Below are 22368 nucleotides of genomic sequence, written 5' to 3' on the forward strand. Positions count from 1 at the left end.
TTGTTGGCAAATAAAGTATCATTAATCTGTAGGACACTGGATTGTGATCTGGTCTTTTCTGTAGTTCACCAGTGCACTTGAACCCAAAGTACTTAGGCCCTGATTCAGGAAAAGCACTTACACATGTGCTTAAGTGTTGTACTGAAGAGGGATGCTTTCCAAAACTGGGACTTTCGAAAAACAACACTATCTAGCCTCAAACTACAGAAAGAAGGAGCAAGTTACTAGTCAGGTCTTTCTGCTCTTTTGGTAGATTTCCCCTGGTGGTGGCAGTCATGGTCAGGCAACTAAGTCTAAGCATATAAACTGCCGAGTACCCAGGGCCGGCTCTAGGTTTTTTGTCGCCCCATGCAAAAAAAAATTTGGCTGCCCCCCCCTCCCCCCGCCCACCACTGCCCCCCCCCCACGTCCCCTGCCACCCCAGCACTAGGCGCTCTCTCTCTCCCCTCCCCCCCCCCACACTCCTTGCCGCCCCAGCACTGGGCTCCCCCTACACAAACTTGAGATCCGCTACCAGCACATGGCGGCCAAGCCCTGGGCCAGCCGCGACTCTGTCCCCATGCTGGTGGAGCTGCTGGGTGGTGTGGAGCGGGAGTACTTCCAGGTGGCGGTGCGACTGCGGGGCGGCGTGGAGAACACGGCCCCCTCCCGGGGCTTTGCGGTGCTGCTGGTGGCCGAGGTGGATCAGTTCATGCTCACCGCCCTCACCCCTGACATGCTGGCAACCCAGGACCTGGAGAGCCCCCTGGACCTGCTGCTCTTCAGCCTCACCACGCCCTGGCCCAGCCCCAGCGGGCGGGAAGGTGAGGATCTCCGGCTGCGGGGCTACCTGCTCAGCACGGACGAGCCCAGCCAGCCGCTCACCTCCTCACACTCTCCGGGAGCCCCCTCGCCGCTGCAGCCCAGGCTCGACTCCAGGGGACCCCGCTTCCCTCCCTCCCTGGCTCCTCACACACTCCGGGAGCCCCTCTCGCCGCCGCAGCCTGGGCCTTGGAGCAGAGCCCGGGCTGCAGCGGCAGTGAGAGGGGCTCCCGGAGTGTGTGAGGAGCTGGGGAGGGAGGGGGAGCTGAGCCCAGGCTGCGGCGGTGAGAGGGGCTCCTGGAGTGTGTGAGGAGCCGGGGAGGGAGGAAAGGAAGCAGGGCCCGGGATGCAGGAAGGGAGAAGGGATCCTGCTGCCGCTGCGAGTCTCCCCAGGGCGGCGCAGCGTTTCCCCGCCCAAATGGGCTGTGCAGGGCGCCGCTGGGCTGTGCAGGGGGCACGGATCCCGGCTCGCGGGCTGACAGGGCCAGTGGCTTTGCTTGCTGCCCCAAGCAAAAAAAAAAAAAAGGGAGGGGGGGCGGAGTGCCGCTCCTTAGAAAGTGCTGCCGCCGAGCACATGCTTGGAGGGCTGGTGCCTAGAGACGGCCCTGCAAGTACCAAAAAAAGTTAAAAATCACAGTGTGGGATGCCATTACAAACTCACTTGCGAGTGGGCAAAATGTCATCCTAAATGGCTGGCATGAGCGTGGGCAGAACTGTAGAGGATTTAATTGGGAAAAGATGTTTGGAATAATTAGATGCACTGCTAGAAAAAATATAATGATACTCACATCAGAGTTAAAGCGAAGCTGACAGACATTACAGGAAATAACTTGTTTCTTCTTTGGGGGAATGGATACTCCAAATGTGTGGTTTATGACTGCTTTTTGCACAGGATCCATCTGGAGAGCAAATAATAAAATATTCAATTTACAACTTCACAGGACAATAAACAGTGCTGAAAAGGCTCAAAATAACATTTTCTCCCTGCAAGTTCCATTTTTTTAATAAACAGGAGGAAATAGTATTTCAAACCTCATAATAAAAATGATTAGATTTATCTCAAGATAGGGAATTTGTATCATGCCAGAGTTTACAAAAAAGCAACTCAGCTACCCCCATCACAGACCACTGGATAGTCCACCTCCCTTACCACCCAGAGCACAACTATCACATCAAGAGGCAAGGAGTCCATAAGTCTCTCCTGCACCATATGCTGCTTCGATAGCCACACCACTAAGCACTCCACCTCCCCGAGAAGCACTAACATTTGTTTGTCTCTTTCTTTGCAAGGAAAAGTATCAGCACTGTGGAAAGAGAGGGAGATAAGAGCCTTTGGTTTTTGTGGCACAAGTAAGCTCCAGAATCATCCTATGTGGTATAAGTAGCTAAGCTTGCTTTGGGATGTAAAACTAGAGATAGGAGTTTGGGGGCATTAGAGGGAGCAGGGGACAATTTTAAATCTATATTTCCCCCCACACACACTTTCTTCCTTGGTAATAAATTCCTATTTCTTTCCTTTTGGTGGGTTGGAAGCTATTCAAAACAGGCTACCCAGTAAGCGACAGTTACCAGAGAAATCCACATCAGTGACAATGCTCCTGAGGGCCTTTTTTCTCAAGTCCAATTCCAAGGTCATATGGAAGGGGCTGCAAGTAGCAGCAGACCTGTAGCAGCTTCCCACTCACCTCACACACACAAATTAATTGGGAAAATCTTCTCTCATGGAGACATCTTTGTGAGAGGAGTTTCTTTACACACTTTTTTACAACACTTACTTGTCTGGAAAAATTGATTCATATTCCTCAAGGATTTCCAAAATAGAATTGATGAGCGATACAATCCAAGAGAATATTCAAGTAATGAGTACTACCCAGGAAGTGTTTGAAAATGACTTTGCTCCAATTAAAGATGTAGCAGTTACCATACCAGAGAAAATGCTTTGACACTGAGAAAATAAGACACACTTGAGACAAACTGAAAACACAAAGTGTCTGAATCCTGAGCTTGACAGAGAATTCTCAGGAACCGGAACTAAAGAAGCCTTTCCTAAGTATCAGAACTCTTGCTGGATATCAAGCTTGCCTCCATTGGCAACTGAGATGCCTGAAGGATTCCAGACAGCTCTATTGGTACCTCTGCTAACTCTGAGGGACTTGCTTAGGGTATTGAGGGGAAAAAATTATAATTGTTATCTCACATTTGTATCATGGTAGCAGCCATAAGCACCAGTTAAAAATAAGGCCCCATTGTGTGAGCCACTGTACAAATACAAAGTAAAATATAGTCCCCACCCCAGTTTAGAATAATGTATTTTACTTCTATATCTATATGTGTTTATATGTGATTAATTTATTTAAAGATAAGCCTAGGTCTGGCAGGAAAAATAGTGGTCTACAATGAACAAAGAGTTTACATTTCCTAACTTTGTTTAGGGTTCCTACTCTTGGGGGAATTCTGTGTCACTGCACATGTGCACAATTCATGTGACGCACAGAATTTTTTTTCCTGCAGAAAATACATTCTTCTGGAAATGTGCTGCAGTTACTCCTTTTGCCCACCAGGGGCCGCTGTGGCACCAGAACAGCCCCAGCTATGGATAGGGAAGAGACAGAGGCTGCCTTCCTCACAGCGCCCTATGGTGGGGCCAGGTCAGGAGGCACAGGATATGAGGGGGATGGACATCATGGGGGACATGGAGCTGCAGTGGAGTCAAAGACTGGAGTTCAGAAGTGTGGGGGGACAGACTGGGGTAGGGATTGGGAGTGCAGGGACTCATGGAGAATGGGGTGGCTGAGTGGAGGCACAGGGACACATAGGGGAGGGGTGTCTGAGTGGGGTTGCAGGACCACATGGAGATGGAGGGAGAGGGATGCAGGGATACAGAGGGATGGGGAAGGGAAGGGTGACTGAGTGGGGGTGAAAAGACACATTGGGATGGAGGGGTGCAGAGACACATGGGGACAGGGGCAGATATGCCTGACTGAATGAGAGAAGTTAAGGGTCAGCCAGGGTCTGCATGGTGAAAGCTCCCTAACAATCCCTTCCTGCCCCCAAAAAACTTGTTCCATACTTCTCCCACCCACATCCAACAACCCTCCAAGTTCACACCCTGGCTCTTTGCCAGCAATTACTTCCTTCTCTCTCATCTCCACTGCTACCCCTGACTCCCCCAAGCCTTTGCACTACTTCTCAGGGGTGCAGGAAATAAGTTTCTGTATTGAAGTTTAAATTAATTATTACTCAGAGTGCTGTATTGATATGCCTAGTAAGGAATCTATTTGTCAAAAAACATTTCCTGAATCTTTTTTGTTGTCTGTATTGTTACAGACATCGTTGCTGACAAGTGTTTTGAAACAAATTACCAAAATAATTGAAACTGGTGTGATTATGCAGTTACATAAAATCTGCAGAATTTTGCAGCATTTTAAAGTATTGTGTGCAGAATTTTTAATTTTTTGATGCAGAATTCCCTGAGGAGTAATTTCTCATCGCAGGAGGGAGTAGTTTGATTTTTGCTAAAAGGCAGGCCGGCTCCAGCCCACCAAGCTTGTGCTTGGGGCGGCACCTGGAGGGGGGCGGCGTGGCGCTCCGGCCCCCGGGGAGAGCGGGGCCACGGCCGGGCTCGCCGCCCTCCCCCCCGGCGCTCTGGCCACCCTCCCCCCCGGCGCCCTCCCCCCGGCCCCCCGGCCGCCCCCTGGGACGGCAAAAAAGCCAGAGCCAGCCCTGCTAAAAGTTTATATTTTTCTTGCAGATTATTTTTCAGTCTCAGCAGTGATTTTCTTGATACAATAATATACAAAAGAGCCACGTGACTAGGATGATGCAAAGCTTGCATTTGACACTAAACTTAATTTGATAAAGAGATGGGGGAAGAAAGCTGAAGTTAGTTATTCTTTAGATCAGGTTTTTGCAGTGAATTAGCTACTTCCAGATTTTCTGAAGCTGGTGGCTAAATATTCTAGTTATCTCCCGTAAAACATTTTTGATGCTTCCGGAGAAAGAAAACTGCATTAGTGAGGATTTTCTTAATATAAACACATATATACATGTGCACACATACCTACATTCAAGAAATATCTTTTGTAACATAGCTAAGAGGTTTTCTATTACATAACACTTAACTGATGAATAACTTTTTGGAATATGGTGAGATGATGTCCCCATTACCTCCAATCCAAAAAAGAGGGTTTTGTAAAGGTCATAGCTAGCATTTATCCTTTTTGGAACTGTGATGTAATGTTTACCTGCTTTTGATAGTAAATACTGTATTTCACTGCTTTCAGAGTCATAGAAACAAAAATAATTAAAAAACAAATGCAGCTCAACTACAGCGGATTCTTTTGTTATAAAATGATCCTACAACATTGTCAAAGAAGAGCAACAAGAAAAATAATAAACTATAAAGCTTGAATAAATCATCATTGAAACATAGGGCTGGAGATGACTGTGAGAGATCATTTAGTACACCCCCCTGCACTGAGGCAGGACCAAGCTAACCTAGATCATCTCTGGCAGGTGTTTGTCTAACCTGTTCTTAAAAACCATTAGATATTCTACCACCTCCCTTGGTAAATTGTTCCAGTACTTCGTTATCCTGACAGGAGGTTTTTCATAAAATCTAGCCTAAATCTACCTTGCTACAGATTAAGCCTAATACTTCTTGCCTACCATTTCCTCCCTCTAACAGCCCTTAACATATTTGAAGACTTATCAAGTCTCTCCCCCCCCCCCCCAGTCTTTTTTTCTCAAGACGAAACATGCCCAGTTTTTTTCAACATTTCCTCATAGGTCAGGTTTTCTAAAACTTATTTTTATTGCGCTCTTCTGGACCCTCCAATTTATTCACAACTTTCCTAAAATGTGTCATCCAAACTGGACACAATACTTCAGCTGAGGCCTCACCAGTGCTGAGTAGAGTGGGACAATTACCTCCTATGAGGTCACTTACATACAACACTTCTGTTACACCCCAGAATATTAGCCTTTTACAACTGCACCACATTGTTAGGTCATATTCAAGTTATGATCCACTATAGCCCCTAGATTCTTTTCTGCCTGCCTAGCCATTTAATACCCTTCTTGAGTATGTGCATCTGATATTTTTCCTTACTCAGTGTAGTGCTTCTTTATTAAACTTCATGTTGTTGATTTCAAACCAATTCTCTAATTGGTCAACATCATTTTGAATTCTAATCCTGTCCTCCAAAATGCTTATCCTGCCCTTGAATGGTGGTAGTCTCTGGACTGACCCCTGGAGGCCCCACTATATACTCCCTTCCCACTTTGACAGCAAACAATTGCTAGCTACTCTGAGTATGTTCTTTCAACTAGTTGCATACCCACCTTATAGAAATTTCATCTAGATAACATTTCCCTAGTTTGGTTATGACAATGTCATGTGGGACTATATCAAAATGATTAGAATGGAATAACCTCCCAGTGTTTCCAGAATACAGTGACAATGCTTAAGAATAACTCCGAAGCTAGAAATTAAGTAAAATTAAATACATTAAGCAAATTAAATAAAAATTAGTAAAACAATTTCTATTTCTGAACTCTACCCCTTATTGCATCACTCTACAAAATAAGCACACTGTAGCAGGATGCTGATCTAAAGTACAGGTTACGGAACTTCTGCATCCCAAACTTTTTGATCATTCATTGTATAATATTAATCTAGCAGAAACATATATGAGATCATATTTAGCATTTGCTCCTGTATCAAATTTGTTGGGATGTAACTGATATTTAAATGTTTGTACTTAATGCATTAGTATTTTAGCACAACGTATGTTTTGCTTTTTCAATTAAACAGCTAGACTTGCTAATCTAGAACAGAATAGTTTAGTGATGAAAAGTACCTCAACCCATCTGAAGTGTCTGAGATCAGTAAAAAGGAACAGTGAAGAAAACACTTATCTGCAAAACTACTAAAAAAGTAAAACCAGCAGCGATTCTCCTATGTACTCCATATAATAATCCACAAATTAACATTAGGCAATTAGCAGTTTAGAAACTACAACACAGATTATGCATAAAATCTCAAATTCAAACAGATATAGCAGCACAAGGACAAACTCTCATGAACAATACAGAGCACCCAGCCTCCAGAAGCTACAGCTCGAGATTCCCAGGGGAGTAGTTGATGATCTTTCCCAAAGAGAAGAACTGAAAGCAGTCTGGTCACGATTAGAATTCAAGAAGGTGCAACATTAACAATTAATAGGTTTTAAATATGTCAGAAACTAGGCTGGATTACAGCATGTTTGAATAGTAACATAGTATCTGTCTGCCAGAAGGTTAATGCTGTGGGGTAAACTGATCTGGGATCACTAAATAAAATTAGATACATGTCATTTTGAATAAGGGGGTAATTTGCTGATTTAGGTGGTGTTTGTAACTCATGAAAGCTCTGCGGTCTATCAAGTTCCAGTAGTTAAGTATTTTTTCTGTAAGAAAGATGAACATCCGATATATATTATATCTGCTATAAAAACAAGAAACAATCTAGTATCTGGATCCTTATTATTTGGACTATAATATGAGCTACAGGCATAGTAAAGAGTTAATAGATTTTGCACTGAAGGTGGGTGGTAATGATATTGAAGATTAAAAACCTTTTCTATTTCATTCTTTTATTGCAAATGCATATATGAAAAAGGGAAAACTAGTTGGGTTAAATAAAACTAAGCAGAAATAATGCCAAAAGCTTAAACCACACTCAAGCCTTTACTGCAAACCCATAATAACCTGAGCAATCCTTACTCACGCTATTAGTCGCAATGAAATCACCGTGACTACCTCTTGAGAGCACAGATTATTAGATTTGAGGGGATTGCAGCACTGGTCACTCATTTTTTTCCCCTCTACACTTCTTGATTTCAGCCAGGAACAAAATCAGGAATATCCTCCTGATATTTACCTTACATTTATATAACTCCTTTCATTTCAAAGGCTCCCAAGGTGCTTCACAAAGTACATGGATAGCTGTCAGAAATGCAGTCATTTCTGGGGTGGAGGGAAGCAACAAAAAAAGTCATGGTAAATTACAGACCAGTAAGGAGGAGGAAAAGAAATGTTTGGCCAACAACAAAACAAACCCTACTGTTATAAATATATCAGGATCTTTGATATTCATATATAGCAAAGAGAACTTTTTGCGCAATATTCACACACAGCTGCACAGAACCCTGTTTATGTACCTCAAAGGTGAAGAGCTGAGTTGAGCCTGCCGAGATGTGACCCACTTTTGTTCCAAGAAAGCTAGGTGTTTCCAAACCTTTTGCTTCAGCTAAGCTACCAAATACTACAAGATTAGCTATTCTTGCCACATTACAAATCTATCTGTTCTTATGGATTTAAACTCTCTGGCAATTTGTAGTTCTGAAGCTTGGATAAGTATCTGGATGTCTATCTGAAAGGAAACTTTTGATTTTTGCCTATTACTAGAGAGGTACTGGTAATAAAACAAATTTGGCAGTCATACAGCTTTGGGTGTATATTAACCTAGAGACATGGCTGCCATTTTTCTCCACTGACTAACTCTGGCACCAGCCTGGCCCAAGAACTCTCCTTTTCCTCCCATCATTTATATCCATACCTCTGTAAGGCATCCATGTATTGTGCTGCCACTACTCCAAACTGATGAAATTTTCACCCAACCCTTTTCTTCTCTCACCTCAATGATTACAATTTCCACATTGATGCCTCTCCAAGTCCTGACTCTTCTGCCTCCGATGCCTGTCTTCTCTCACATCAGAAATACTGCAATTCATACTCTAACAATGCCATAAGCTCTACATTCAATTCAAAATTGCCATCTGGTTTTTAAACACTCCTTGGAGTTGCTACAAATTATGAGAGACCCTGAGCGACATTTTGAAATTGTGTGCAAGGAAACTGGTTGTAAACTATATGTTGATAAGCGGATATAAAAGTTTACATTGGTATAACTTCTGACTCAGTAGGTGTTCAAAATCTGGGAGTCACCAATCGAGGTGCCTTTTCTCCCATCCTGCTCTCATAAAACCCTTTTAAAAATCTACAGCTCGAGCAACTAATGATTTGCTGGCACAATCAGCTCTACTGCTTTATAAATGCAATCTTGCAATGTTTTCCATTTGTGAACTGAGACAGTGTGTCACATATAATTACCTACCCATCGGTAAGGCATGGGTTAACGTTTTAAATGCTGGTATTTATACAAACCCATTAGACAACTCTTCCATTTTTTTCTTTTATTATTTAAAATAAATAGTTAGGCAACCAGTAACAAGCAAACCCATAAGGTCAGATCTAGTCCATTTTTCAACTTCTCTCTAGAGCACTAGGCTTGATGCCAACATGATTTCATTCTGCATTTCAACTTTAAACCTCCTCAGGAGAGGTGGGAATGCTGCCATGATGAAGAACCACTATATAGTGGAGCTTAATTCAAATTCTGTCATATTAACACCCTCTCACACCATCTCTCCCCAGTACTCTACATATTTTGATAACTGACAAGAGTTATGGAGATAGACACATTTATTCAAAACAGAGCACACATTTAAAATGTCCACTGTAAAAAGCACAGATTGACAGTAGGAAAAGTTGAATGTGAAAACAATTAAAATATTAGGCAAATAAATACTATTCCACCCCAGTCCTCTACTCAATGATAAATTATGCACTTCGGCAAGAATCATTTACAATTCTCTACTACTACTACTACATTTGTCACAATACACAGTATATAACATACACACATGCTTAGAGAAATGTTGCTATAACCCTTGTCACTGGGTCAAAGCCAAGTGTAATTTAAGATTCAACTGAACAGTGTATTATAATATTTTTTTCTTGCTCATTTTACATTACCAGACACCCTGGAGTCAACCCTGATGACACTCATTGTTTTTTTATTTTGAAAACCATCAATGTTCTCTCCTGTAGTATGCCCTGCTGGTGTATTGTAAAATGTTTTGGAGCTGGAAAAGTCACACACACACACACACAACTGGTGGGGATTTGTGGCAAGAGACAGCTTTCTCAAAATCCCTAGCAGTTGACTCCAAGAACATGAGAATAGCCAATTCTAGAAGAAAGAATAGTATCTCCTAATTATGGTCATCTGTGATAATCTTGTCACTGCATTGAGGGGTGCTCCTACCATCATCTTCTTTATATAGCTATTATGTGCTTTGATTCCTCAATTACACATAGTATCAGCACAGAGGGTAAAACCCTAGTTTCACTGAAGTCAATGGCAAAACTCCCATTGATTTCAGTGGGGCCAGGATTTCACTGGGAGATTTCTCTCTGCCATCATTATTGTTTTTCAGTACTGGCCTTGCTTTTCCTGTGTGAGCATAGGTAGGGTGCAGTTTGCAACCCTTGCCCTGAGAGGGGCAGAAGTGCCTGAGGTAGAAATTAGAGTTGAGGGATGGTTTTATCAATATCATTGTATGTCTTCCTCACCCCCCCAGTGGTTCCCATGATGGGAGAAACTCTGAACTCTGTCTGTGAACCCTATAGCATTTGCCCCAAATCAGCACTGATCACTTTGTGAACTGTGCCAGCAAGTTCCAGGTGTGGAATAACATGTGCGGCTGTCAGGGCTGGCTCTGTTTTTTTGGCCGCCCCAAGCAAAAAACAAAACAAAACAAAAAAAACGGGGCAGCCAGAACGGCAAAGCAAAAAAAAAAAAAAAAAAAACACCTGCGGCGCGGCCGGAGCACAGGTGCAGGGGGACTGGCTGGGGAGGGGGGAGCGGGTGGGAGAGAGAGAGAAGGGGGCTGTCAGGGCTACTGCAGGGCTGCGCTGCCGCCTGCCACAAGGGCTCCGCTCTGGTCGGCGGGGAGGGAATTTAGAGCAGCCCTCTTCTAGGGAAAGGGATTGTTGAAACCCTAGGATTGGGCAGAATGCCGCCTCGAACAATCTGCCGCCCTAAGCACCAGCTTGCTCAGCTGGTGCCTGGAGCCGGCCCTGGTGGCTGTGACCCCCACTCTGGAACATCTCACTGGCCTGGGGATTGTAACCTGGGTTCGATCAGTGAAACTGAGCCCAAAATAGTCTAATAAAATGACAAATTTAAAAAACATAGTAATTCATTATTCCCCATTTGCTGATAATCATAGAATATCAGGGTTGGAAGGGACCTCAGAAGGTCATCTAGTCCAACCCCCTGCTCAAAGCCGGACCAATCCCCAGATGTGCCAGACAGTACAGAAATACACCAAAAACTATGTTAAAATTATGTGCAGTGCCCAGACAGAGAAAATTCAGAGTTCAGGTTCCTGCTCCATCCTAAAAGTCCCTGATTTGTTACTGTCCTGCAGTGTTCCCAGAGCTGGGAGTGTCTGTGCCCCAAATGTTACACAGTAAAGGTAACCGAGGCTAGATTAGAAATTTCATTTCTTTACTTTCTCCCTTCTGGCAGTGTAAATTAGGCCTTTATAATTTGTTTTGAATTCTGCATTATTTTTATTAGCAGCCATGAGTACTAGGTTGAGTATTTGGCATTGATTTTCTGTCTCCCGACCATACCATTTAGGCTCCCCTCCCTTCCCTTTGCCTATATGGAGAGGGGAGGCTGTGCCCACAGAAATGGGGAGTACTGCCTCTGTAGCATGTTTTCCCACGAAAACCCCTTTTTGGTGGATTGATGGGAAACTGGCAGGCTTGGATGGAGCAAGACAAAAACTGTTTCTACTCCACCAGATTTTCCTTCTACCTGCTTAAATCCACAGGGTACAGCAATTGAGGTTACTGCAAGCAAACTCTTCAGTAATGTATGGGTTTGTGGATTTTAAGGTCAGAAGGGACCATTATGATCATCTTGTCTGACTTCCTGATAGGGTGACCAGATGTCCCGATTTTATAGGGACAGTCCCGATATTTGGGTCTTTTTCTTATATAGGCTCTTATTACCCCCCACCCCTGTCCTGATTTTTCACACTTGCTGTCTGGTCACCCTACCTGAGTAGCACAAGCCTTTGACCCTCACCCAATGGAGAGTTACCCTTCCCTACTATGAAATCCCATAACTTGTGGTTAGTCAGAGCATTGTTTTTTAGAAAGACATCCAATCTCCATTTAAAAGTTCCAAGTGATGATGAATTTACCACCTCCCTCAGGAAACCATTCCAATGACTAATTACCCTCACAATTTAAAAGTTGAGTCTTATTGTTAGTATGAATTTTTCTTACTTCAACTTCTAGCCAGTGAAACGGGTGCCTGTCTCTCTTAGATTGAAGGGCAGCCTGAGTACAACACCTTCTCCATGCGTAGGTACTTATAGATTGTAATCGCATCACTTCTTAACCCTCTCTTTGTTAGGCTAAATAGATTAAGCTGCTTAAGTGTCTCACGATAAGGCATCTTTTCCAGACCTCAGATCATTTTGTAGCTTTTCTCTAATACCTCTCCAGTTTTTCCATCATCTTTTGTGAAGTGTGGACACCAGAAATAGACAATATCCCAGAGGCAGTTTAACCAATATTGTAATATTTTCCTGGCCCTAATCAATATGCCCCTGTATCTTCATCCGAGGATTGTATTAACCCTTTTGGCCACAGCCATGCACTAGGAGCTAATGTTCTCCATCACCATCATGGTCACTAATCCTTCTCTGCCACCCTGTGCTGAGACCTAGGGATTTACGATCATTCACACTGTTAGACCTTCCTTTACCTGACCCTGAAAGATGTTATGAACAGATCATACAAGGAGAAAGTAACCAGATGAGATCGCCATCTCTACGGTGGTGCCTTGAAAAACTCTTGAGATGTTATTCTAAGATGCCTACTATTCTCCATCTCATGCGTTAATTTCCACCTCACTCCTACCTCTCTCTTTTTTTCCTTCTAATAATAGTCTGACTCAGACAAATATAATCTTGCACTGCTTTGCTATGCCCAGTTTGGCAGCCTAAGCATAAGGCTCAACAGCCTGACTTCAGTAAAACTTTGCATCTCAGAAATCAGCCAAGAAAAAGGTTTTCAGAGCAAGGCATGTCAAATTCCCTACCCAAGGAGTGGCTAGTTGAGTAGTGCACCATTGGCAACTCTACCCATGGTCTGTCAAGAATTGAACTACAATCAGACACAAAAGTTATATTTTCTGACCTTTTGCTATTCTTTCTTTTCTCCCTTAATGCGTGTGTCTGTCTTTTGTTTGAAAAATAAACAAGTTCAGACTTTAATAAAAAAAAATAAACTGTCATCTAAAACTAGATCTCCTTCCCGCTCCCTCCAGCAATGAGAGTTAAACATTCAACCAAGGGATTAGGCCTTTAAAAAAAACTCTACAGTGAGACTCAGAAACTCAGAAAAATGCACATTTATGGGAATTTTTTTTAATTACTATTTTGGGGGGTTGACTGTTCTCTTTGCCCCCCCATTCATTATTTTTGTATGTGTTTAATAAAGGCTAAAAATAATTTCTTGTTTGGTGCTGTTCAGTGTGCAAAACTGAGCCCCTGGAAAGAATATGCTCTGCACACATACTACTGGTGCTGTAAAAAATAGAAAGTAATGAAGAGGATAATTTTAAAAACTATAATAAACTAAACCGCTTGTCTGTTCTTTACAAAGATCCTGGCTCAAACTATTAAGAATCAGAAGGACACTCCACAGGAAAAGTACTGACAGAGGGCCCAGGCCCCTATGCAGGATATTCTCAGGAGGGGAGCACTGATCTCTAAAAAAACTGGGTTTATAATGTCAGTGACAACTGATCCTTAACTGGAAGATGGTATTCAGGATACCATCCTGAACTGTTTACATGACAGGTTCCCCTTATGGCAGGAAATGTTACATTTCAGATAAGATTGCTGGTTTGAAGCGGATGTAAACAACCTAAAAGATGCTGAAGACACTTTAGGATAAGTGCACTGACAAAAGAGATTTCACCCAGAGAGAGAGAGAAAGAAATTGGTGAATTTGAGACCAAATTGGAAATGGAATCCAGCTTGAGAGTATTAAGTTAACAGCTTCTCTTTTAGCTCAGCCAGCGTACATCACTGCTATTACATTAGTATCTGTATGGAAAACATACAGGACTGTGAAATGCAAACTAGTAAAGACAAGTCAGAAATTCAAGGGAGGAAGCTCTAATGGTGAGCATAAGTTTGGGAATATGGAAATCTGGGATCTACTAGGGGATCTACTAGGGGCTCTACTGACTCACCATTTAACCTTAGGCAAGTCACTTAAACTCTATGCTTTGTATTACTCATCTGTAAAGTGATGGTTATAGTATTTACAACCTCACAGTGATGTTGAGAAGGCTATTTAAAGTGTTTAAAGCACTTTATGATCCTCTGATGAAGATGTTATGTAATTGTTATTTATTATTAATGACGCTGTTATTCAAAATCTGATTCAGCTTTGGAAAAAACACACCTATTTTTGCCTCCAGATCTGGGGTGGGGGGGTGGGCGTGGGAGGGGGAATGAAATCATGTTACTGTTTCTAAGACGTGCAAGAAGTCAAATCCTTACTCAAAATGTGTCTCTTTATATTAAATGTTTAACATACACTGAAAGCAGAGTTATTCTGGTTACAGTGAGTCTGTTAGAATGAGACAAGAAAATCTACATGAAAAAATGTGATGTGAGGGGAAGCAAATGTGGCTCTAAGCCCCCTTTTCATCTCCCCTGAACTTGGATCTGGCTGGGGATTGAACAATCCCTTTCCCTAGACGAGGGCTGCTCTAAATTGTGCTAGCTGGAGGAATCCCCTCTCACCCCCAGAATGCTCATGGTATGAAGGATAGAGGGTGTGGGAAGTACAGACTTTATGCCATCTCTGGATCATATGGAAATTCCCAGCATCCCCACCAAAGCAACTTTAAGTCCCCTTTGTGATGCTGAGCCGTACAAAAGAACTTAGGCTGGGCCAAGTATGTGGGGAAGGAAAGAGACACGAGAAGCCTAATCTTTACTGGCCAACTCTAACACTGCTACTTTCCATATACATATAAAATACAATAGCTAGAGAGAGGAAACAAGTAGGGCTGTCAAGTGATTAAAAAAAATTAATCGTGATTAATTGCACTGTTAAACAATAGAATACCATTTATTTTAAATATTTTTGGATGATTACTGCATTTTCAAATATGTTAATTTTAATTACAATACAGAATACAAAGTGTACAGTGCTCACTTTATATTTATTTTTGAGTACAAATATTGGCACTGTAAAAAACTAAAAAATTGTATTTTTCAATTCTCCTCATACAAGTACTGTAGTGCAATCTCTATCAAGAAAGTTGAACCTACAGATGTAGAACTATGTACAAAATAACTGCATTCAAAAATAAAACAAACAATGTAAAACTTTATTGCCTACAAGTCCACTCAGTCTTACTTCTTGGTCAGCCAATCACTCAAACAAACAAGGTTGGTTACAATTTGCAGGAGATAATGCTGCTTGCTTCTTGTTTACAATGTCACCTGAAAGTGAGAACAGGCGTTCATATGGCACTGTTGTAACTGGCGTTGCAAGATATTTACGGGCTAGATGCGCTAAAGATTCATATGTCCCTTCATGCTTCCACCACCATTCCAGAGGACATGCTTCCATGCTGATGACAGGTTTTGCTTGATAATGATCCAAAGCAGTGCAGACTGACGCATGTTCATTTTCATCATCTGAGTCAGATGCCACCAACAGAAGGTTGATTTTCTTTTTTGGTGGTTTGAGTTCTGTAGTTTCCGCATCGGAGTGTTGCTCTTTTGAGACTTCTAAAAGCATGCTCCACATCACGTCCCTCTCAGATTTTGGACGGCACTTCAGATACTTAAACCTTGGGTCGAGTGCTGTAGCTATTTTTAGAAATCTCATATTGCTACCTTCTTTGCGTTTTGTCAAATCTGCAGTGAAAGTGTTCTTAAAACGAATATGTGCTGGGTCATCATCTGAGACTGCTATAACATGAAATATATGCAAAATGTGGGTAAAACAGAGCAGGCTACATACAATTCTCCCCACAAGGAGTACAGTCACAAATTTAATTGATGCATTATTTTTTAACGAGCATCATCAGCATGGAAGCATGTCCTCTGGAATGGTGGCCAAAGCATGAAGGGGCACACGAGTGTTTAGCATATCTGGCATGTAAATACCTTGCAATGCCAGCTACAAAAGTGCCATGTGAACGCCTGTTCTCACTTTCACGTGACATTGTAAATAAGAAACAGGCAGCAGTAGCTCCTGTCAATGTAAACAAACTTGTTTTTCTTAGCGACTGGCAGAATAAGAAGTAGGACTGAGCGGACTTGTAGGCTCTAAAGTTTTACACTGTTTTTGAGTGCAGTTATGTAACCAAAAAAAAAAAATCTGCATTTGTAAGTTACACTTTCACGATAAAGAGACTGCACTTCAGTACTTGTATGAGGTTAATTGAAAAATACTATTTCTTTTCAATATCATTTTTACAGTGCATATATTTGTAATAAAAAATAATAATATAAAGTGAGCACTGTGCACTTTGTATTCTGTGTTGTAATTGAAATCAATATTGAAAATGTAGGAAAACATCCAAAAATATTTAATACATTTTAATTGGTATTCTATTGTTATAAATGCGATTAACTCAAAAAAAGTAATCGTGATTAATCGCATGAGTTAACTGTGATTAATTGACAGCCCTAGAAACAATATACTCACTAGAGCACATTTTTATTATAGCCATGTTGCAAATCCCAAATATAGAGATGAAAGGCAGACCAGAGCTGAGTCTGCCTTTGGTATACCAGTTGATAACTGTCATCCGCTCCTTGTAATCAACTAAGGGAGCAATGTGTTTTCTTGACTTAAAAATCAATAGCTTTTTGATCAGAAAAAACACATTAACCAATATCCTTTGAAGAACTTCTGGTAAAAGTAAAGTGTGGAAGGGAATCAATGAAGGATTTCTTCATGATTAATCAGATCTAACCTGAAACTTAAAGAAAGAATAGGTCTTGCACATGAATTGAGAAGATAAGGACAAAAGTCTCAATAGAAAAGTAGAAGCTTCTCCTTACCAGCTGCAATTTGTGTGCGACTATAACAGGGTCAGCACCCGCCTCACAAGTGCCACCTCCTGGTTGATGTGAGCCTGCCTCACAAGAATATGGAAATCTGGGATCTACTAGGGGCTCTCCTGCCTCACAAGAGCACCCCGCGTTCTGGTCAGGTGTAAGCCTGTTATTTCTTAGTTCTTGGCTGGAACAGGGTGGCACTTGCCTCTTGCAAGTGCCCCTCTGGCTGATGGTTTCTTCAGCAGATCTTCAGTGACCGGAGCTGTCTGCAGGTGGAACAAAAACAAACCTCTTCCAGGGTATACAGTCTTTACATTCCCGCCAAGGCTTGCTCCCTAGAGACACTGCTCTCTTGTAACAGTCCAACAGGGATCCATCGTGGTACCCTCAGTTGTGTGTCCCCTTTTCAGCAGCTCTAAATGGGCTCAGTCTTTAACCAGACCAGCAGGGCCCATCATAGTACCCTCACTTGGTCTGGCTAGGCTCTTGGCTCAGTCTTTGCTCAGCCCCACAGCTAGCCCAGAGCTCCTTCTTAGCCCCCCTAGTCTTCAGCAGCCCTCAATGGACACAGTCCTGCCTGCACTGAGCTGTCCATGGTCGTGCTGCTCTTCCAGCCATCCAGGCCCCCGATATTTCCTCTTCTAGCTCCAGACAGCAACTGACTGCTCTGCCTCTGCTGCTTCTTCTGCTGCGGATCCCTTCTGGCCCCGGATTGGCCACTCCAGCAGCTCCTCTGATTGGCTGTTTCCCATGCAGCCACTCTGGCCCACCTGGAGGACTTCTCCTCCACTCTTTTCTGGGACAGGGTCAGGCAGAGCCATGAGGCCTTCAGCAGGGGACCTCCAGACCTAGTCCACACAGTCACAGTCAACCCCCCGTAGATTATACATTGTACTCACCCAGTTTGAAAAAGTGTCAGGAGCCTGGATTACCGGGTGCAATATTCTGGCAGAATAAAAATTCGTTCCTGGCTATTTGCATGGAAGAATACACCATAGCTCTGAGTAAGGGTTGGGTAAAGCCACTAGTATAAAACCAGCATGGATGTGAAGAGAATTCTTTAAGACTTCTTTTTCTATTAGATGGACACACATTGAGAATTTAGATTTTTCTAAGAGCCTACTGTACAAGAGTTATCACAGAAACTAACGTGGTGCTGCATATGCGGCCATCTTGTTCTAGGCTTATATTTTGCTAATATGAGCTGCGAGAAGAGTTGTTTTTCTCATACTGTATTTGCAAAACATCCTTCAATGTTCTAATACCTAAAATATTTATAGCTAACAAACTTCTCTTTTTAAATAGCTTTCTTGTTTCTCTAAACAAGCTCGTACCTCTAATAAAAGGAAAGCACTTCCAATACGATAAAGATTTCTTAGCTTTTCCCTGTGCTGACCTATAAAAGAAATGAACTGCTAAAGTGTCGAAGAAATTGGTTTCAAACATTTTGCAATAATACATAGAAAAGGTTAAGAAAGATTTTCTGAGGACTTAATGTGGCCTTTTATTTGCACTTAGAGCAAGTGACAAAATTCTTGCATACACATAGCATTTTATATGAAATTAGGTAGACAGCTAATTGCTTGATTTGTGCACAAAATTAGAAGTAGTTTTTGAAAATTTGTATCTCAAACCTCAAGTCTAGGCATTAGACTAGAAAAAGGTTGTCTAACCTGTCTTTTCTAAGAGAAAGACATTCAGCTGATTCCCTACTTGTAGGTATGGTCCCCTCTTGATAATTGGTCAAAGATTACTAGAGGGGCCTACCCATTAACTTCCAGAACTATTGAAACATTTAAACAATTACACACATATAGGGAGATTTCCCTCTAAATATAGTTCAAATTAGGTTAGCTAGGATCTTTCTTGCGTTGGCAACAAAATGGATTAGAAGACTTTAGAGAGTCTCCCCCCCCCACACACACTTCTAGAGTCTATGACCTAACAAAGAGTAGCTCTCTAAAGAGAGTCCTAATAGGAGTTGCCAACCCATGTGTGTGTGTGTATGTATATTTACAAGAGGTGCAAGTTTCAACAGCTATAGTTATGATTGTCCAGCAGTTCCTGTTATAAGACCCTGTTTTCAGTTGATAATAATTTTGTAAGACTTTAATTGTTTGTCCTGAAATTTTCTTTGTCAGGTGTGTGCCTCAGGCTGAATTCTTTTAGAAAGCTTCAGCAAAAATTATTCAACTATTTCCAAGAACAAGATTAGGGGAAAACACTTTGTTTTGCCCATGTTAGCAAATTGGTTGTAAGTATTTTGCTGCAATGCATGGACTTGAAATTTGGCAGGGAGATCACCCTGGTGTCAGGGATATGCCTTTTGCTGTGCCCAAGAAAAACTGCCCAAATTTGGCTCTTGAAAAAAATCTCAGTTCTTACATGCTCAGTAGAGACTTGTTAGTTTTGCTGCTAAATTCTTTGAAGAGTATTTGTAGTAAGCAAACTCCAGCTCCTACATGCCGAGTAGGACTTTCCCTGCAATTGTTACTCTAAGCTCCTGTTGTGCTCAACTGAAAACAGGGAGACTGTCTTTCATGTGTCTAACCTGCTGGCATCTAAGCTGTGACCAGAAGGAGGAAGTAGCTTGACTTAGCATACAGAAAAGCGAGGACATAGGGACAGAGGTTGCAGAAGCCCGAGGACAGGAAGAAACACATAGGGACAGGGAGGATAGGAGCAAGGGAGGTTGGGGGCAAATGGGAGGGGAGGTGGACAGAGACAAACTTATTGCAGGACAGTGGCAGAAAAGCACATTTCCTTACGTAACCTGGAATTGAATCTAGGAGTCTTGAGTCTATACTTCTCTTTGCTGTCAGCAAAAAGCTGTGAAACCCATTGGCAAAGTGTCTGGTTCACATAAAACATAACAGCCTGATCTCCATTCACTAATTTTAACTGTGTTCCAGCATCGCCAACTCTCATGATTTTATTGCAAGTCTTCCAATATTTGGTGTTTTTCGTAAAGCCCCACCTCTTGGAGTCGGATAGAATCTCAGCTTTCATTTCCCCCCTCCCCCCATTTCTACCCCTCTTAATTTTGGATAAAATTGGGGAAAGGTAAATCCTAATGGCACAAAAACCAGGAGGCAAATAGAAAGTCCAAAACTGTACTATTTTGTTGTCTCTTGATTTTTGGGACCCAACTAGTGATTTTTTTAACCCTGTGGTTGACAATGTTGCTATTCTGTCTTCTTGCCTATTGATTTGTTTTGTGGTAAATTACTATGTGGCAATCAGGGACTGCTGCTGCCCTCTGCATTGGCTGTACTTAGTGCAATAGTGTGGCTGAGTGCGTGAGGAGAGGATACATGAAAGCTGAGATGTTAAAGCCCCAGGCCTTGGAGACATGAAGAAAAATACCAAATAATGGGAGACTTGCAATAAAATCCTGACAGCTGGCAATGCAGGAACACACACTAATACACTCTGGACTTGCTGCTGAGAGCCACAGGAGCTACATGCTCATTATTACCCAGCATCACTCCCTCTTTTTGGGTTGCACTGGTATGTTACAGTCCCTTCCCCAGGTAAGTGTGGAAGCATGGCAGCAACATGCCTGGGGAAGCTTCCTGATGCGGCTCACCACTGGTGCCCAGGCAGCTTATAAACTCTTTATTATGGTTTTCCTTGCGGGCACATTGTGGGGAGCTTGTTCAATTAGCTGCTGGTAGATAGGGCTTTGGGGGCAGCTCTTCCCAGGCACACACTGATCTCTGGGGTAGTATGCCGGGGAGGGGGAGAGCAGTCAGCCCAGCACTTCAGATAAGGGAGGCTCGAAGCAGCTGGGCAGGTTACATAGTGCAGATAGAAAGAAGGGAGGATGCACTGGCCTACTCTTTTCTTATGGGAACTGGAGGCAGCTGCTGTTGCTCCAGTGCTGTTCCTGCTTCCTACGGTGCTGCTACTGCTGAACTCCTGCTCCAGAGCATGTTCTGGAACTGTAGCAGACACCCTCATCTTCCCCACCCCATTTCTTAAGTAGCTGCAATTCAGCCTCTGTTGGGGAAAGGACAGGTTTCTCCTGCTGCAGCAGAGCCCTGTCATCCGAGTGCACCTGTAAGCAGACACTTGCAAGTCTGCGTGGGAGAGGGAGCTCACTGGGAGCTGTCCTGCTAGGCTCCCATCTTGAATCTGCTCATCACAGGACTCCCTACAGGAGAACAAATCTGATCTACGGGGAGAAGAGAAGGCAAAGGAGGAGCAGAAAACAAACAAAAAACTGAAAAGGAGAAACAGGAAGAGCAATGAACTCTCCTGGATATAGTCGTGTGTGACAAAGTGAGGTTTTCCTCTTGTTATGTTGTATGTGGGCGTATGTGAGTCTTACTGTTTTGCATGAATACTGTGTGCCTCAGTTTCCCTGTGTCTTGCACCAGTGCCTAGGTGGTGGGGATAAGGGTGTGTGACTTTTGCTGAGGCTCTCGGCGGTCTGTGAGGCTGCTCCAGCTGCCTGCATGTAAGCTATGGATGGTGGCCTTCGTAACCTGAGTACCAGGAGGAGGATGCAACCAGGTGACACGTTGCCCAGGAAAGCGACACAAAGACTCGAGGAGGAGCAATGGGCGTGTCGGAGGCGAGGCAGCAGGGTCAAGTTTAGTCTGCTTTGAGGGACTCAAGGAGGTGGGGAGTCCAGGGCATGTGGGTCGGGGTTCCCCCAAGATGGACTTGGCTGAAAGTCACTGATTTCTGTGCTAACAAGTTCTGTTCTGTGTTCCTGTCGACTAATAAACCTTCTGTTTCACACACTGGCTGAAAGTCATGCCTGACTGCGGAGTTGAGTTGCAGGGCTGTTTGGCTTCCCCAGGAGTTTGCCCAGGCAAACTCATTGCAGGAAACGCACGGTGTGAAAAGGGATGCTGAATGCTCCGAGGTCAGATGCAGGAAGGCCGAAGCTGTGTAAGCTTCTTGCCCTGGAGACAGCGTGCTCAGAGAGAGAGGCATGCAACACCAGAGTCCTGACTGGCTTCATACAGAGCAGTTCTAGAACATCGGCCTGGTGACTCCATGACATGTCTGGAGTGAGTGGCCCTGAGCTGCCTGCCCAGGACTAGAGCAGAGGCAGCGGCTTCTGACAGTAAGTTATCAGGCAGCTATTCCCACCAACCTGGCTCACCTGGACTGACAGCTCTGGATGCCTCTGTCCAGTTTGTGAGAGGGGACCCATATATGAGTACAGAATCAGCCTATGTGCCCTGCTTGAAGAGGAATAGGCATTGCAGCAATAACTAGACCACAGTACCCTCCGAGTTCTCCAAAACGTAAAGGTGCGAGTTGGCATTTAGAAATCAATCAGGATCTAGTTAGATGTGGAATATTTCACTAATATGAAAGCTGTCACTGAGATTATAATGCTTGATTATCCCCGAAGCCAAGGCAAACTCAGAAGGAAAGCATATGAATTGCTGATTATTTTCTATTATGATACTCAGAAACTGTTTGATATTGCTTTTACACAGTAACAGAATGACAATTCGCTTGTATTATTTTGAAGAAATTTACATCATGGAGTGCTGCTCTCTTCCAAAATCCACTCTTCTGAGGAGATAGTAGA

The 22368-nt window shown here is 43.0% G+C and overlaps 1 protein-coding gene across 8 annotated transcripts in view; it reads right to left on the bottom strand.

The window, feature by feature from the left end:
* The window catches only part of ZNF385B (zinc finger protein 385B), a 296303-nt gene that overhangs the window by 61696 nt on the left and 212239 nt on the right, over positions 1–22368 (bottom strand). For 7 of the 8 annotated variants that reach the window (XM_005300489.5, XM_005300485.5, XM_065560838.1 and 4 more), the window contains one exon: positions 1590–1700. The exons of the other annotated variant lie outside the window; for it this stretch is intronic. In XM_005300489.5, the coding sequence (XP_005300546.1) occupies positions 1590–1700 (111 nt within the window). The remainder of the gene's footprint in view (positions 1–1589; positions 1701–22368) is intronic. 8 annotated transcript variants of the gene reach the window in all.

Source organism: Chrysemys picta, chromosome 11, assembly GCF_011386835.1.
Source record: "Chrysemys picta bellii isolate R12L10 chromosome 11, ASM1138683v2, whole genome shotgun sequence".
Classification (NCBI taxonomy): Eukaryota; Metazoa; Chordata; order Testudines; family Emydidae; genus Chrysemys; species Chrysemys picta.